We start from the raw sequence: 14,803 nt of genomic DNA, 5'->3' as shown, positions 1-14,803 counted from the left end.
GGGACATGACTTATCCGAGATCTCACAGGGCCCAGGACTCCTCCTGGTTGTCCTAAATTGCTCATTCAACAGACATGATCTAGCACATCGTGCTGGATGATTACTATGAAAAAGACCAATCAAGGTGAAACTTAGAGGGATGGGCATGCGCTGTCACATAGAGTAGTTGGCCAGGGCCTTTCTGAAGAGGTGACATGACAGTTGAGCTGAATGGCCGGAAGGAGCTGGCTATGTGAATAGAGCAGTCCAGGTAGAGGATACAGCAAGTGCAAAGGTCCTGAGGTAGGAATGAGCTCAGTGTGATTGGGGGTCAGAAGGGTGACCAGGGTGAGCAGATGGTGGTTAAGAAGAAAGCAGGAGTTCAGACTGTGCAGGGCCTGGTAGGTCAGGATAAAGAGTGGACTTTTGCAAAAACCAAACTGAAGAGCGTTATCTGAGCCTGCAGGACTTCCCGGTGTCAGTTCTACTGTGGATTTATGATTCTCATCTGCTCTGGGAGCCCAGGACATTTGGGCACATCCTTGTTTCCATGTGGCCAGGAGGGTGTTGCCTCTTTAGAGAAAGAATCCTCCTCACATCAGGTCACCAGCCATTGTGGGTAATGAATGGATCTGTGGGGAATTCCTCACAACTGTCCCCTTAGGGTTGAGTCTATGAGGAAGAGAAACGGGAAGGATGAAGACTGGGGGTCAGGGGCAGAAGGACTCAGGCTTTGTGTGCCTGGCCTTGTGTGAATGAGACCACAGAGAGAGTTTGAACTTGGGCCACCACCCTTGAACTATGCCCAGGCTAGGGTGCAGGGACAAAGTAGGCCCATGCTCAAAGGAGGCCCAGGGACAGGGCTTGACTCAGCATGCCCTCCCCGCAATAGGATGGGGAGAGTCATGGCCGACTTGGTTTTGCACCTGAGCAGGTAGCCTTGGGAAGTTGCTGATCTGGGTGTGGATCAGAACGTGGATACCTTGGCATCGTGCCCACGTCAGAGCCTTTGAGAAAAAGGTGAATGGAGTTTGAAATGGGGTCTGAGAAGGAACCTAGCCTGGATCTCAGGGGAAGGCCCCACAGAGGGAGGTGGGTGTGGTGGAGGTGGTAAGACCTCCATAGGTAAGACCTTTATGCTGGCCCATAAAGCATTATATAAAAAAAAAAAAAAAAAAAAAAAAAAAAAAAAAAAAAGCTTCAGATGGAAAATGTGCCCTCTCCTTCACCACAGGCCCACTATTCCCTATTGCCCCATATCTGCTCTTTCGACCCTTTGTGGCTCCTGACCGTGCTAGAGTTTGAAATCCCCAAGGGACCCCATTTGGGCCTTCAAATGGGACACATTGCAGCCTCTGTGGGGGTGCAACACTGAGTTGGTTGGGGTCTGGAGGACACTTTGGGAGGGGGTGTTTGGGAGGTGAAAATAGGTGGCCACTACGTGGCAGTGAGACTGCCCGGGGTTCGAATCCTAACAGTGTCACAGCTGCCCTGCACTGTATCACTGGCACATAGGTGCTGTTATTATCCCCACTTCATAGAGGAGAAAAACTGAGGCTCAGGTGTAGGTCACACCACCAGAGACTGTCCAGCTAGGGTCGACAGAGAAAATATAAGACGACCCGTTACACTGGAATGTCAGATTTTTAATACAATTATACACTGTTTATCTGAAATTCCAATATAACTGAGTGTCCTGAATTTTACTAGCTAAATCTGGCAACCCTACCCGCCTGAAACCCAGGGCTGCTTGACCCCAAGACCCTGCTTAATTTTCCTACCCACCCCCCAATTTCAGAAATGGAGAAACCCAAGTCCGGAAGGCTAGGCAGCCACGGAGGCGCCCTGGTTCCCACCCCCGCTCAGCCTTTTCTCTCGGATCCCCGGCAGGAGCCTGGGAGAAACGTGGTTGGGCAGAAAAGGGGAGATGCGGGGGCTCCGACTCCGCCCACGGCCTGCAGGCCCCGCCCCCATCCCGGAGGCCCCGCCGCCAGCCACGCACTTCCCTCCCCAGCCGCGCAGGCGGTGCTCGTAGGTCCCGCCTCCCTCCTCCCGGGCTCCGCCCCCAGCGCGCCTGTCTCCTCCCCGTCCTCCTAGACCCCGCCCCCGCTGCCGGCGGCGCACGTTCGGTTTCCAGTCTCCAGAAGCCGCGGCCGCGGTGCCGCCTCCGCCCCGGGGCTCAGGCTTCCAGCCCGGCCCGCCCGGTTTGCGGGCCATGGAGCTCCGAGCAGTGGATCGAGAACAGCCGGAGCGCCCCAGCCTACCCGTCTGGTTAGCTCCCGGCCGGGGGAAGGGGCGGTGGAATCTGGGAGAGGGGTGGAAATCTCTCGTCCTATCCCGCCTCAGGCCTCTCCGTTTCTCCCGCCCGTAGGGAGGTAGGAAGGATGGGGAGGCAGTCGGGGCTCCAGGCTGCTGGTTCTAACTGACCCAGACTCGATGGGTGACCTTGAGCCGAGGGCTCCCCCTCCCTGCCTCTCTTTCTCCATCTGCACAATGGGGATTGGGTTGGTGTGAGGTTTCCCGAAGGTCACCTGATACCAGCTCTTTTAGGATGCGGACAGCGCTGTCCGGTGTTTGGGGACTTTAAGGCGTTTGACTCCCGAAAGCCATTTGCCTTGACCCTGGCCCCATACCCTTCCCTGCCTCAGTTTCCCTGGGCAGGTTCCTCAGGGGCCTGGGACCTAGCTCTGAGTTTCTGGATCTTGGCAGGTGCCTGGCTGCCACCCCTTCCCAGCCTGAGCCCTGGAGACGGCAGCCCCCAGGCTGCTGAGCAGCGGCAACAGCATGAAGGCTCCGGTAAGTGGTGGAAGGAGGAAGGCTCTTGGGGAACTTCCGGCACAGCAGCCTCATAGCCTCTCCCACCCCAGCACTGACTCACTTTTGACCCACTGCTCCTGAGCTGGGAAGGGGAGACTGGCCTCACAGCCCTGCCTGATCTGGCAGGCTGTGTGGCTTCAGACAAGTGGTGTTCCCTCTCTGGTCTCAGTGCCCTGTGCGTCTCCCCTGTACTGAGGAGATAACAGTACTACCTCTGTGGGTATCCCCTAGGTCACCCAGGTGAGGCACCCACCTGGGAGGGGGATATGGTGCGAAAGTTCAGTTTAGCTGCTCTCAACTTTATTTAGGAGCCGCTGGTTGTGGGAGAGGACCCTGGATGCTGTGGGGAGTCCGCCACCACTGCCTGAATCCGGGTCTCTGGGCCCCTTGTGGGCAGGGGACCAGATGCCCGGCAGAGCCTGAGGCCTCAGGGGCTGAACCCCCTCCCCCGCACAGCTGGCCACAGACAGATTTATTTTTAGAAGCTGATGTGGCTTGTGGGCAGAGAAGGGTGGGCCTCCGGCAGGATATGCCCTGGGAGGGGGGCGGGGGCGGGGAGCTGCATTTGCCACCTCTGATTTTCAGAGTATCAGCCAGCTGCTGGGTGGGTTCTGCGGGCCAGCTGAGGGACCTCTGCCTTGGGTGGGCTGGGAGAATATTAGAGCCCAAGGAGACACAGATGGTGACCAGGGTGGCCCAGCACATGATGGCAGCTGCAGGTCGTGCCCCCCTGTCAGGGGGCTCCTCGTTGAAAGGCTTGGTGGGGGCACTCCCTAAGAGGCCCAGCAGGCCTCCGGAGGGCGTTCTGCTTCACGTGACCTTTGGCGCATGTTTTCTGGAGGTGGGAGCCTCTGAACCAGCAGCTGTCAATTACTGAAACCATTTCGTGAGTGACACTTCCCTTTCTGCCATCCTCCTTACTCACCTGGGCTGCTGATCCAGATCCGGCACCAAGTCAGCTGGGGGAGGGGACAGGGGATGGGCACCCTGGCGGCCTCAGTCCAAGGTCTGCAGGAGGAGGGGTTGCCCTCCTGAGGGGCCACTCTTGCGTCTTCTTGTGCACATTATAGTCTACACAGCACTGTTCCCGCTGGCCTCACGGTAAGCTCACAGGTGCTACGGGCCCTGAGTTTTTAGAAGAGGAAGCAGGTCCAGAGGGGTGGAGAGTTGCACCCAGGGCTACAGAGTGCACCTAGGCTTCTGGTTAAGAGTATGGGCTCTGCAGCCTGGATTGAAGGGCCCATCCTATTTCCATGCTGTGCGGCCTCGGGTTTTCATCCCGGATCCCTTATCTAGAACATGGGAAGAATAAAAGGGCTTGTCTCCGGGGCCTGAGCAGCCCAGAGGAAGCCCTGGTTAACTCTGGGCTCTGCTGATGTTCTGGAAGCTACTGAGCTGGGGCTGGAGCATGGCACCCCAGCATAAGCTTCTAGGAGCCCCAGGGACACCCCCCGCACATACCCCATGACTGTTTGTCTCCCCCAGGGTCGGCTCCTGCTTGTCATCCTGTGCTCCTCGGGCTTCTCAGCTGCCTACATCCTGCTGTGCTGCTGGGCCTGCCTGTCCTTCTGCCTGGCCCCCTGCCTGGACCCCCACCCGTCCACCAACTCCAGGCCCACTGTGCCAGGGCCCCTGCACTTCAGCGGATATAGCAGCGTGCCAGATGGGAAGGTGAGCTGGCCGGATAACATGTCGAGACGGGCCGGCCAGGGTGCCCCCTACTCTCTGGGCATAAGTGAGAACCAGGCGCGTGCCAGGCCAGCCTGGACCCCAGGCTTGGCCCCTCTGCTCACCAGCTGTGTGACATTGAGCAGTCACTACACCTCTGTGAGTCCCAAGTTCTAAGAGGAAGTGGATTTATTTTTTTTTTATTTTGTCATTTTTTTTTTTTTCCAGAGAGAGAGAGAGTGAGCACGAGCAGGGGGGAGGGACAGAGGATGAGGGAGAAAGAATCTTAAGCAGGTTCCACACTCAGCGTGGACCTGGGATCATGACCTGAGCCAAAATCGAGAGTCGGATGCTCAACCAAATAAGCCACCGAGGCGCTCTAGAAATGTTTTTGCTTTTGTTTTTTAATTGAATAAATATTGTCTGGCTGCTCTCAGCTGGGTGCTGGAGGTAAACTAGGTGAGTCAGCCAGGGTGGCTGGCCACCTGGAGCTCCCAGTCTGGTGGGGGAGACAGACACCTTCACATCGTGGTGATCTGTGTATCATTCTGTGTATGTATTTAAAAAAAATTTTTTTTTAATGTTTGTTTTTGAGAGAGAGACAGAGACAGAGTATGAGCAGGAGAGGGGCAGAGAGGGAGGGAGACACAGAATCCGAAACAGGCTCCAGGCTCCGAGCTGTCAGCACAGAGCCTGACGCGGGGCTCGAACCCACGAACTATGAGATCGTGACGCTTAAGCGCCTGAGCCACCCAGGTGCTCCTGTCTTTAGATGTAACTATGTTTGCACATAATCCATTCATTCGGCAAGTGTGTATTTGGTGCCTTGGATGCGCCCTGTCTTGTGCTGATGATCGCTGCTGGGGATGGAGATGATAGAGAAAAGTCATGTCAGCCCCACACCTTTCGTCCTCTCGTGGACGCTGGAGCTCAGGGGTGATGAGGCAGCTTTGGCCCCTGCCCCGTGACACCCCCCTCCCCATGCTTGCTCTGTCGGGTGCAGATTGGAGTACGTTATACCCCTCACCCTGATTTCAGCAGCCCCCCCGTAGTAGCTTTCTCAAAGGCATCCCATACTGACACCCAGCACAGAAAGCTCCCGGCTCTGAGTCTGATGGCTCTCTGAGCACAAAGGTCAGAGGGAGGCATGTTCAGGGACGCTGGCTCGGAGGAGACGTATTTTGGGCCTTCGTTTCTCTGAGTCTTGGTTGCCTCCTCATCGGTAAGTTCTACCGATGAATCAAGAATCTTGTAGTTTCTTTTTTTTTTTTTTTTTTTTTTAAAGTGTTTGGAAGTTTTGCTTTTCAACGTTTTTTTTTGTTTGTTTTTTTTTATTTATTTTTGGGACAGAGAGAGACAGAGCATGAACGGGGGAGGGGCAGAGAGAGAGGGAGACACAGAATCGGAAACAGGCTCCAGGCTCCGAGCCATCAGCCCAGAGCCTGACGCGGGGCTCGAACTCACGGACCGCGAGATCGTGACCTGGCTGAAGTCGGCCACTTAACCGACTGCGCCACCCAGGCGCCCCAAGAATCTTGTAGTTTCTACCTCTGTAGAGTTGCTCTGCTGATCTAACTGGGTGATCCGTGGCCAGTGTTCACAACAGGTGCCATGTAAATATTTGATCAAGATGTAAAACCACTGGGGGTTTGGCCACATGGGACAAGAGGTGGGGTGGGCCGGGTAGATGCTGTCCCATCTTCCGTGGTGGTGGCCAGTGTTTATTTCAGACTCGAGCTCATGCGGATATTGGCTCAAGGTGGCCAGATCCTCTGGGTTTCTTAAGAGAAGCCGGAAATCCAGGTTTTGGATATCCGGAAAAAGATCTGATTGCAGTTAAATAGTTTAAAGCCCTTGCGTGGGACAAGCTGAATATCTCCTGGGGCTAGCAGTGACCTCAGATCTGAATAGACCATAGTGGGCAGGATAGGCTCAAACTGTGGGCAGAATAAAGGAATCGTGCTGTCTTTTGGAGGCATGGAAAATGGGCCTGTGAGTCCCTAAATCAACATTAGGTCTGATATAAAATATCTCAGAGAGGAATACAGGACCATCGTAAACCCGTGTCCTCTCGGGAGGGCATGGAGACGTGGGGTGGGGAGCAAGTCTTTTTCTGGGATCCCTGACCCCTGACCGCCAGTGAACGTTTGTAGACATCTTGGCTCAGCTTCAGCTTCTCGGGGGATAATGAGATGGTTGGGCCCTCACTGTCCTCTGGGTCTGGGCTAATCATTCCCCAGGCAGTTTTATTTTATTTTAATTACTATTTAAAAAAATTGTTTTAATGTTTATTTATTTTTGAGAGAGACCGAGCATGAGTGGTGGAGGGGCAGAGAGAGAGAGGGAGACACAGAATCCGAAGCAGGCTCCGAGCTCCGAGCTGTCAGCACAGAGCCCGACATGGGGCTCGAACTCACGGACCCTGAGATCATGACCTGAGCCGAAGTCAGACACTCAACTGACTGAGCCACCCAGGCGCCCCTAATTATTATGTTTTTATGAGAGAGAGAGAGAGAGAGAGCATGCACGTGAGTGGGGGAGAGGGGCAGGGAGAGAGAGGCAGAATCTCAAGCAGACCCCACGCTCAGTGCAAAGCCCCACTCGGGGGCCCGATCCCACAACCCTGGAATCAGGACCTGAGCCGAAATCAGGAGTCAGAGGCTCAACCGACTGAGCCACCCAGGCGCCTCTCCAGGCATTTTTAATTGAGTTCTCCCACAACCTGGTCAAGTAAATGCTATTTTCATTCCCATTTGACAGATGAGGAAACTGAGGCTCAGAGAGACAGAGGAAGTGGCAGAACCAGGATTCAGGCTCCGAGCCAGACGTTCTCAATGTTGTGAAACCCTAAAGACTAAAGACCCTTCTTTTACTTACAAACCAGGCACAACATGAGTGGGGCTCAGGCAGAGGAGGGAGTGGCCTAAGAGTCATTGTGAAGAGCCGAGGTTCATGTTTACTTAACAAGCACGTGTATGACCCCCAGTACCAGTGTGTGCTAAGTACCGCTTCAAGTGCTTTATAAACGTTTGCTCACGTAACCGTAATAAAGAACCCACGATGGGGCGCCTGGGTGGCTCAGTCGGTTGGGCGTCCGACTTCAGCTCAGGTCACGATCTCGCGGTCCATGAGTTCGAGCCCCGTGTCGGGCTCTGGGCTGATGGCTCAGAGCCTGGAGCCTGCTTCCGATTCTGTGTCTCCCTCTCTCTCTGCCCCTCCCCCGTTCATGCTCTGTCTTTCTCTGTCTCAAAAATAAATAAACGTTAAAAAAATTTAAAAAAAAAAACCAAACAAACCACGATGGAGGGCGTATTAGGGCCTCAGCAATAGGGAAAAGGGACATGAAGGTGGCTGATGAGGAAGCATGGGGCTCTGAACACAGAGTCTCAGCCCTGCCACTTGCTATCCATGTGACCGTGGGAAAGTCACTCCCCTGGCCCAGCCTCAATTTCCCTACCTGCAAAATGGGTTGACGCCGTACTTGCAGCTGATAGAGGGGCCATGTGGAGGCGGTGGCTGTTACTGGGTGGAGGGACGGGGTTGTGGGAGCTGTGTGCTCATGCCTTTCTCTTCCTCTCTGCCTCTCCCTGCAGCCGCTGGTCCGAGAACCATGCCGTAGCTGTGCCGTGGTGTCCAGCTCCGGCCAGATGCTGGGCTCGGGCCTGGGCGCGGAGATCGACAGTGCCGAGTGCGTGCTGCGCATGAACCAGGCACCCACCGTGGGCTTTGAGGAGGACGTGGGCCGGCGCAGCACCCTACGCGTGGTCTCGCACACGAGTGTGCCCCTGCTGCTGCGCAACTACTCCCACTACTTCCAGCACGCCCGTGACACGCTCTACGTGGTGTGGGGCCAGGGCAGGCACATGGACCGGGCGCTGGGCGGCCGTACCTACCGCACACTGCTACAGCTCACGAAGATGTACCCGGGCCTGCAGGTTTATACCTTCACGGAGCGCATGATGGCCTACTGCGACCAGGTCTTCCAGGATGAGACGGGCAAGAACCGGTGAGCCTGGGGCCGGCCTGCGGGGGGTCTCCCTGCTGGCTGGGGGCCTGCCTTCTCAAGCCGCTTCTTGTCCATCACGGGTCTGCTCCACCGGGCGCTGGGGTTCAGCAGTGAGGGAGGCAGACGTGCTCCTGCCTCTGATGGGGGACAGAATCAGAGAGACTGTCGTTCGTCGAGTTAGCACATAGATCAAAAAGCCCCTACGGCGGCCGGCCTTACGAGCACAGGATAGGGGAGCACTGCCGCGGGGAGCGGTGTCGGGAGCTCTGGCCTCGGGAGGGGATACTCCCTGAGATCTGAATTGGCCTCTGAAGTCCCTGCCAGATAACAGAAGTAACGGTGACAGTAGTAACGGCCCTCTTCCTGCACCAGGCACTGCCTTAAGCCCTCTGCGTTGAGGATCTCCTTTCATCTCACACTCAGACTCCTCCCAGCCTCCTCCTCCACACGCTGGCTCCTCCCACCCCCACCACAGCTCTGGAAATCCGGCCGCCAGCCTCCAGTTTCCCAGCCAGAAACCTGGGCTTTGTACCCGCCTCCTTTCATTCCATCACCTGCGGCATATGGTGGCCTCTTGGCTCTCCTGTGCCCACAGGTGCCACCTGGACCCAAGCCACCATTACGCCCCAGCCTCCGCTGTGCTTGTAGCAGCCCCTTGCTGCCGCCACTCTTGCCCCCTTGCAGTCTGAGCGCCAACCGCCTGCAACCTGACGGAGGCTTCCCTTCACGTGGAGAATGAAGTCCAGGCTTTCGTCCCTCCCCTCCCCTGGCCTGTAAGCCTCCTACGAGGCCCGCCTCCGTGATCTCATCATCTCCCTTCTCTCAACCTGCCCGTCCTCTGGGCCTCCTCACATCTCCACACTGGCTCTCACCTGCAGGGCTCATACATGTTTTCCCTCCGTCTAGAATGTTCTCCTCTCACGCCTCCCTGTGACTGACTCCTTCTTGCTATTCAGGTCTGGATGGGATGTCACCTCATCAGAGAAGCCCTCCATGACCACCCTGTCTGAAGGTGCCCTTCCCTGCCTGACATTCTTTGTCCCCTTCTTGTCTCAGCATTCCTGGCCCTCCCTTGAGAATGTTAGTACCGGCCGTGGCAGGTTCCTGGCCACCCAGTTTGAAAGAGTGAGCCACCCCATAACCCTTCTGTCAAGGTGGATGTGAGTAGCCCTCGTCTGGGAGGGTAACCAGTGCTGGTGCATTGAGAGAGTTGAGCCCTGGGCTGCCCACACAGTCCCTCGCTCCCAGTTGGGTGTGGGGACCAGGGGAGGTGCTGAGCTGACGGTGTTCCCTCCCCATAACTACCTATATAATTCTCCCCATTCCACAGATGGGTCAGCGAGGCTCAGAGAGGTTTGTGAGCAAAGCTGATACCCTAGGGCAGATGTAGGGTTTGAATTGAAGACCAACTTGAATTCAGACAGGGGTCTTCCCCACTCTCACCCGCTGTGTTCAGTGGCCTCACACGATCGTCTGGGGGTTTGCTCAAGCCCCGTGTGGGTAGTGAGGGGCTGAACGAGCCTGGGTTGGCGTCCAGCTGCACCTCTTTCCTGCTGCTGATCCCGGGCTGGCTCTGTCCCCTCCCCAGCCTTCCCCAGGGCCTCCTCTGTAGGGGTCAAGGTGAGGGCCCTTGGCTGGGAGGGTGACCGGCGCTGTGCCTGGAGACAGCTGAGGCTGGGCCTGCCGCACAGCCCCTTCCTTGCTCAGACCCGCGTTGGGGAGGGACGTGGCTGCGCTGACTGTGCCCCTTCCTGCCAGGAGACAGTCCGGCTCCTTCCTCAGCACCGGCTGGTTCACCATGATCCTCGCCCTGGAGCTGTGCGAGGAGATCGTGGTCTACGGAATGGTCAGCGACAGCTACTGCAGGTCAGGCCAGCCGGGTCCTGGGCGGGAGGAAAGGCCGGGGCGGGGAGGACCGTGGGCCCCCTCACCCTGGGGGAGCTTGGGGCAGGGGGTGCGTGGGCTCCCCCGTGGGCGGCTGAGGCTCCGACACCCCTGGGGCCCAGGGCCTCCCTTTCCTCATATGTAAAAGAGAGAGCGATCACACCTTCCCCAGAAGGTTGTAGAAACGTTTAGAGAGAGAATAATCTACCGAGGTGCTCAGAAGGGCATCATCAGGCACCAGCTGCGTCGAAGCTGTTGCTGTTGATATCACAATAGTTCAGTATTATTGTAAGGAACATGTGCACAAGGGACAGGACGGGCCCCGGGTCTTTGTCTTCTGTTCTCTTGGAGCTTGCTTGGTGAGCACGTGGGCCAGATGACAGCCCATGTGCGCCCTCTGCCATGGCCCTGGGCCAGACGGCCAGTGTGCACGGTGCTGATGAGTGGGTGGGGGTGCAGCCGCGGGGACTGGCGGGACGCTCACCGGAAGCCCAGGACCCGCAAGGCACTTTGCAATCTTACATCTTTTTGACCCGTGGTCTCAGGTGACCGTCTGCGTTTTACAGACGGGTTATTTATGCTCACAGAGTACGTCTCCAGCCCAGAAGCGGCCAGCTTGCAAGAGCCAGAGCCAGGGTCAAACCCTGGCCCGTGGGATCCGAGGGCTGCCCTGCGCCTCCCCTGTCTGTCCTGACCTTCCCCGGGACCACGCATGGGGGTGCTCCGCCGGGGAGTCCCTGGTGAGGGGCTGGTCGTGGTAGGTGGCAGGGTGTGGCGGGAGGCAGGCGAGCTTAGGTGCCCCACGCCTGTCCCTCTTCCCCACCCGCAGGGAGGAGAGCCACCCCTCGGTGCCTTACCACTACTTTGAGAAGGGCCGGCTGGACGAATGTCAGATGTACCTGGCCCACGAGCGGGCGCCCCGCAGCGCCCACCGCTTCATCACTGAGAAGGCCGTGTTCTCCCGCTGGGCCAAGAAGAGGCCCATTGTGTTTGCCCACCCATCGTGGAGGACCCAGTAGCCCCATCGCCTAGCCAGCCACAAGGCCCTCACCGGGCCTCTGTTCCACACTCCACCAGAAACATTTAATTTATGGATCCTGTCTCCTGCCACATGCCTAGTGGACCTAAGGTCCCTTCTGGCCCTACCCTGGGGACACTTGGAGCCATCTTAGGCCTCCTGACTTGAGGGGGAGAAGAGGAGGACTGTGGTGACCTTTGCAGCCCTTCCCTGCACCCCACTTTCTGAGTAATCCAAATCTTCATTTTGGGGTTCACCCCCGCTCTGGGTCTGTCCAGTGGCCTTTGCCCCCAGGGCTGATGGCCCCTCAACTCACCAGCATTGTGATCTTCGATCTTTCAACAGCCCTGGTCCTTCTTCACTGTCCCCCCTCCACCTGCCTTTGGTGCCACATTTCCCAGGCTGGAGCTTGGGGTTCGTTGGGCGAAGGGGCCTTTGAACTGTGACTGCCAGGGCCACCTCTGGAGTGTACGGGTAAACGTGTTTTCTGGAAGCCTGTCTAAAGTGTGGTCATGTGTCTGGGGGTGGGGATTGGGGCTCCTCTCCCTGCCACAATCCCATAACCTGTTGACTCGAGGGCAGGCTGGGTCCTTGGGCCCCTCCCCGGGCCCACAGCCGGCTGGACTTCTGGCATTTAACCTGCCCACGTGTTTCTTCCCCAGGAGCCTACCTGCTTCCCCGCCAAGTCAGGAAGCCTCTTCCTCACCAGGCCGGGAAGTCTGGCTCCCTGGCTGCACTTGGCACGGGGAATGCCCCACCTCAGCAGCTTCCAGGGTACCCCTTGTCCTGTACCAGTGGGAGGAGAGTCCAGAGCTTGGGAGGAAATGACTCAGGGTGGGAAGGAAATTGCCCCACCCCATGTCACCTCCCTGCTCCGTGGGTTAAATTCCAAGGATCTTGCCAGTTAAATCCCCTGTTAACTCTGAAGTTGGTCACACTGCAAGAAAGGCAGGCAGAGCTTCAGTTTCCTCACCCGTAGGGTGGGAAAAACAGACTCACCAGTAAACAGCAAGGGCCAGTGAACAAGGGTCTGTGGCCACCTTGGGGAGCGGGACAGAGTTAGCACCTTTGACAGATAAGGAGAAGCCACTTGGCTGAGCCAGGAGAGCAAGGAGTCTGAGTGCCTGGGCCCTGCACCAGAGGGCTGGGGAGAGCCTGTGAAAGTACTTAACTACCCCTCCCTCCCTTTTCCCTTTCCTTTCCTTCCTTCCTTCCTTCCTTCCTTCCTTCCTTCCTTCCTTCCTTCCTCCGCTCCCTCTCTCCTTGCCTCCTTCCTTAATCTGGAGACCAGGAAACTAATGAAAAACCAGGACCCCAGGACCTCAGGCTGTCAGTTGCGATGGAGGAGCCCTGGGGTCCTAGCTCCCCCAGCTCCAGGGCTTGGGGCCCACCTCACAGGCAGGTGACTTGCGCAGTTGTTTAGGATCTTATGCTTAGCGTAACGCTCTGCTGTTGTCAACCTGAAATTCTTAACAGTACTTTGTCATAAGGGGCTGCACACTTTCATTTTGCGCTGCACCCTGCAAACTATGTGGCCAGTTGTGCCACGGAGTCTGGGTGCCAGGGAGCACACTCCCCCTGCTGCCCCCAGCCTTCTCAGGAGAGCCTGGAGACCCGGCCCCTGGCCCACGGCACTGCTTTATGCGTCCGGCCTCCCCCGCCCCAGTGCCAGGCAGGCCCAGAAGGCTCTGCAAGCGTGGGAGGAGCGGGGAGAGCCCTGAGCTGGGGAAGTAGGAGCAGGCTGGCAGCCGAACGCCAGCTGCTGGCCTGGCAGTGGCCAGTGTCTCTGAGCAGGTATTGGGCAGAGGTAAGGGTGGGATGTAACCTGGCAGGCAGAGGGTTGGTGGGGGAACTTCCAGGCTCGGAGGGAGGGCTCTGGAGTGAGACCTGGCCTCCCTCAGGGTCCTGCCGTGGGATCCTGGCAGATTAGTGCCTTCTTCCCGGCCTCAGTTTCCTCATCTGTGAAAGATATTAAAGTAGTCCTCACTGGGGCGCCCAGCTGGCTTGGTAGAGCATGCGACTCTTGACTTCGGGGTTGTAAGTTCAAGCCCCATGTAGACATGGAGTCTACTTAAAAAAAAAAAAAGTAGTCCCTACCTCATGGGATTGTATGAATTCACCGAGGTGGCCCCAGGGATGGCCCTTGATGTGTGGGACTATCATTTTCAATGGGATCTCCCTTGCTCAGCATCGGCCCTGCCCTCCTTGGCCCTGACCAGCTGCTTCCCTGCTCACAGTCTTGTCCTGGGTCTCCAAGGACAGAGTCTGCTGTTTCTGAGGAGATTTGAACTCACACCCCTTCCAAGAGGTTGCCGCCTCCTCCTCCTCCATCCCCCAGGAGATGCTGGCTCAGCCCCTGGGCCCAGTGCACAGAGGAGCCTCTGTCCTGGTCCTGCCCCCGGGTGGGATGTTTATTGCTGGGTTGGCCTAAATAATGTGTCTTTCTGGGATGGTGACCTGGCAGGCACGATCCACCAGTTTCTTCCTCCGGGCCAAAGACAATGACCCCTGGCTGCTCTGGTGACTGGTTCTGGGCCTGCTGAAGGCTCTCCGAGGAAGCCTCTTCTCTGCCACTGCAGTTTCAGCAGCTTCCAGGAGGTGAGTTGGGGGTGGGACCTTCCTCCCAGCTCTGAGGAGTGTGGCCGGGTGGGGCACCGTATGTGCAGCCCCCCTTCGGGGATCTGTTTTCCTGTCCACACCCCTGCTCCTTTGTCCCCTCGGCAGGCCTGCTGAGGACTCATCTACTTCCTCCTGAGGTCAGAGGGGAAACCAGGTGAGCCTCACAGCCTGGAGGTGTCTTAAGGGGCCTCTTCTCAGAAGGAACTTGGGGCCAGCTACTTCCTGGTTCCAGACCCACTGCCCAGGTCTTGGGAACATGCGCTTGGGAGCAGCTCCTGTGCGCAGGCCCATACCTGCCAGAGACGCTCACTGGCCTCTTCTTCTCTGTCCAGAGGAAAAGAGCCTGGAGTTCTCAGGCTTGACTCCCACACTGGCTGTGCCCAGGACCCAGGAGGGAGAGACCTGGGCAAGTCTTGACCCCTCTCGGGGCCTTGGTTTGGGTCTGTGTAAATTGGGAGCTAGGGTGGCAGGTGAGGGGGTCTCTGAGGGCTCCTTCTAGGGCCCCACGGAAGGGAAAAATCCCAACAGTGCACAGATTGCTAAGGGGTAAGAAGGGAAGGTGGTCACACTCAGGACCCCCGCCCCGGGACAAGAAGGCCTGAAGCAGAGGCCATCTCCCCCACACCATGGATGGGCAGCTCTGTGGGGAGGACCAGCTCCAGGCAGAGTTGGAGAACAGCACCAGAATTGGCCATGGCCACCCGTCCATGAAAGCCCTGCTGGGGGTGTGGGGCAGGCCTTGGGCTTTGGGGCAGAATGACTTGTGGTTATTCAGCAGACAGGCCTGGGGGAATCCCAGCCTGGGCACCTGT

At 57.4% G+C, this 14,803-nt stretch overlaps 1 protein-coding gene across 2 annotated transcripts; it reads left to right on the top strand.

Annotated features, from left to right (window-relative positions):
• The first annotated feature begins 2,136 nt into the window (after positions 1–2,136).
• Positions 2,137–13,939, top strand: ST6GALNAC4 (ST6 N-acetylgalactosaminide alpha-2,6-sialyltransferase 4). 2 transcript variants are annotated; one of them, XR_013551660.2, is made up of 7 exons: positions 2,137–2,250; positions 2,689–2,775; positions 4,282–4,467; positions 8,058–8,470; positions 10,229–10,336; positions 11,184–11,846; positions 13,837–13,939. XR_013551660.2 is itself a non-coding variant. In XM_060608560.3 (6 exons), the coding sequence occupies exons 2-6, from the start codon at positions 2,764–2,766 to the stop codon at positions 11,371–11,373; spliced, it is 909 nt and encodes a 302-aa protein (XP_060464543.1). In that variant the 5' UTR covers positions 2,137–2,250; positions 2,689–2,763; the 3' UTR covers positions 11,374–11,886. The 2 variants fall into 2 exon arrangements, 1 of the variants encoding a protein (XP_060464543.1); XM_060608560.3 differs by lacking the exon at positions 13,837–13,939 and having other exon boundaries at positions 11,184–11,886.
• The last annotated feature ends 864 nt before the right edge of the window (positions 13,940–14,803 follow it).

This window comes from Panthera onca, chromosome D4 (assembly GCF_046562875.1).
Source record: "Panthera onca isolate mPanOnc1 chromosome D4, mPanOnc1 haplotype 2, whole genome shotgun sequence".
Lineage (NCBI taxonomy): Eukaryota > Metazoa > Chordata > Mammalia > Carnivora > Felidae > Panthera > Panthera onca.
Note: the sequence above shows the minus strand (reverse complement) of the source record. Positions and strands in the feature narration are given on the sequence as shown.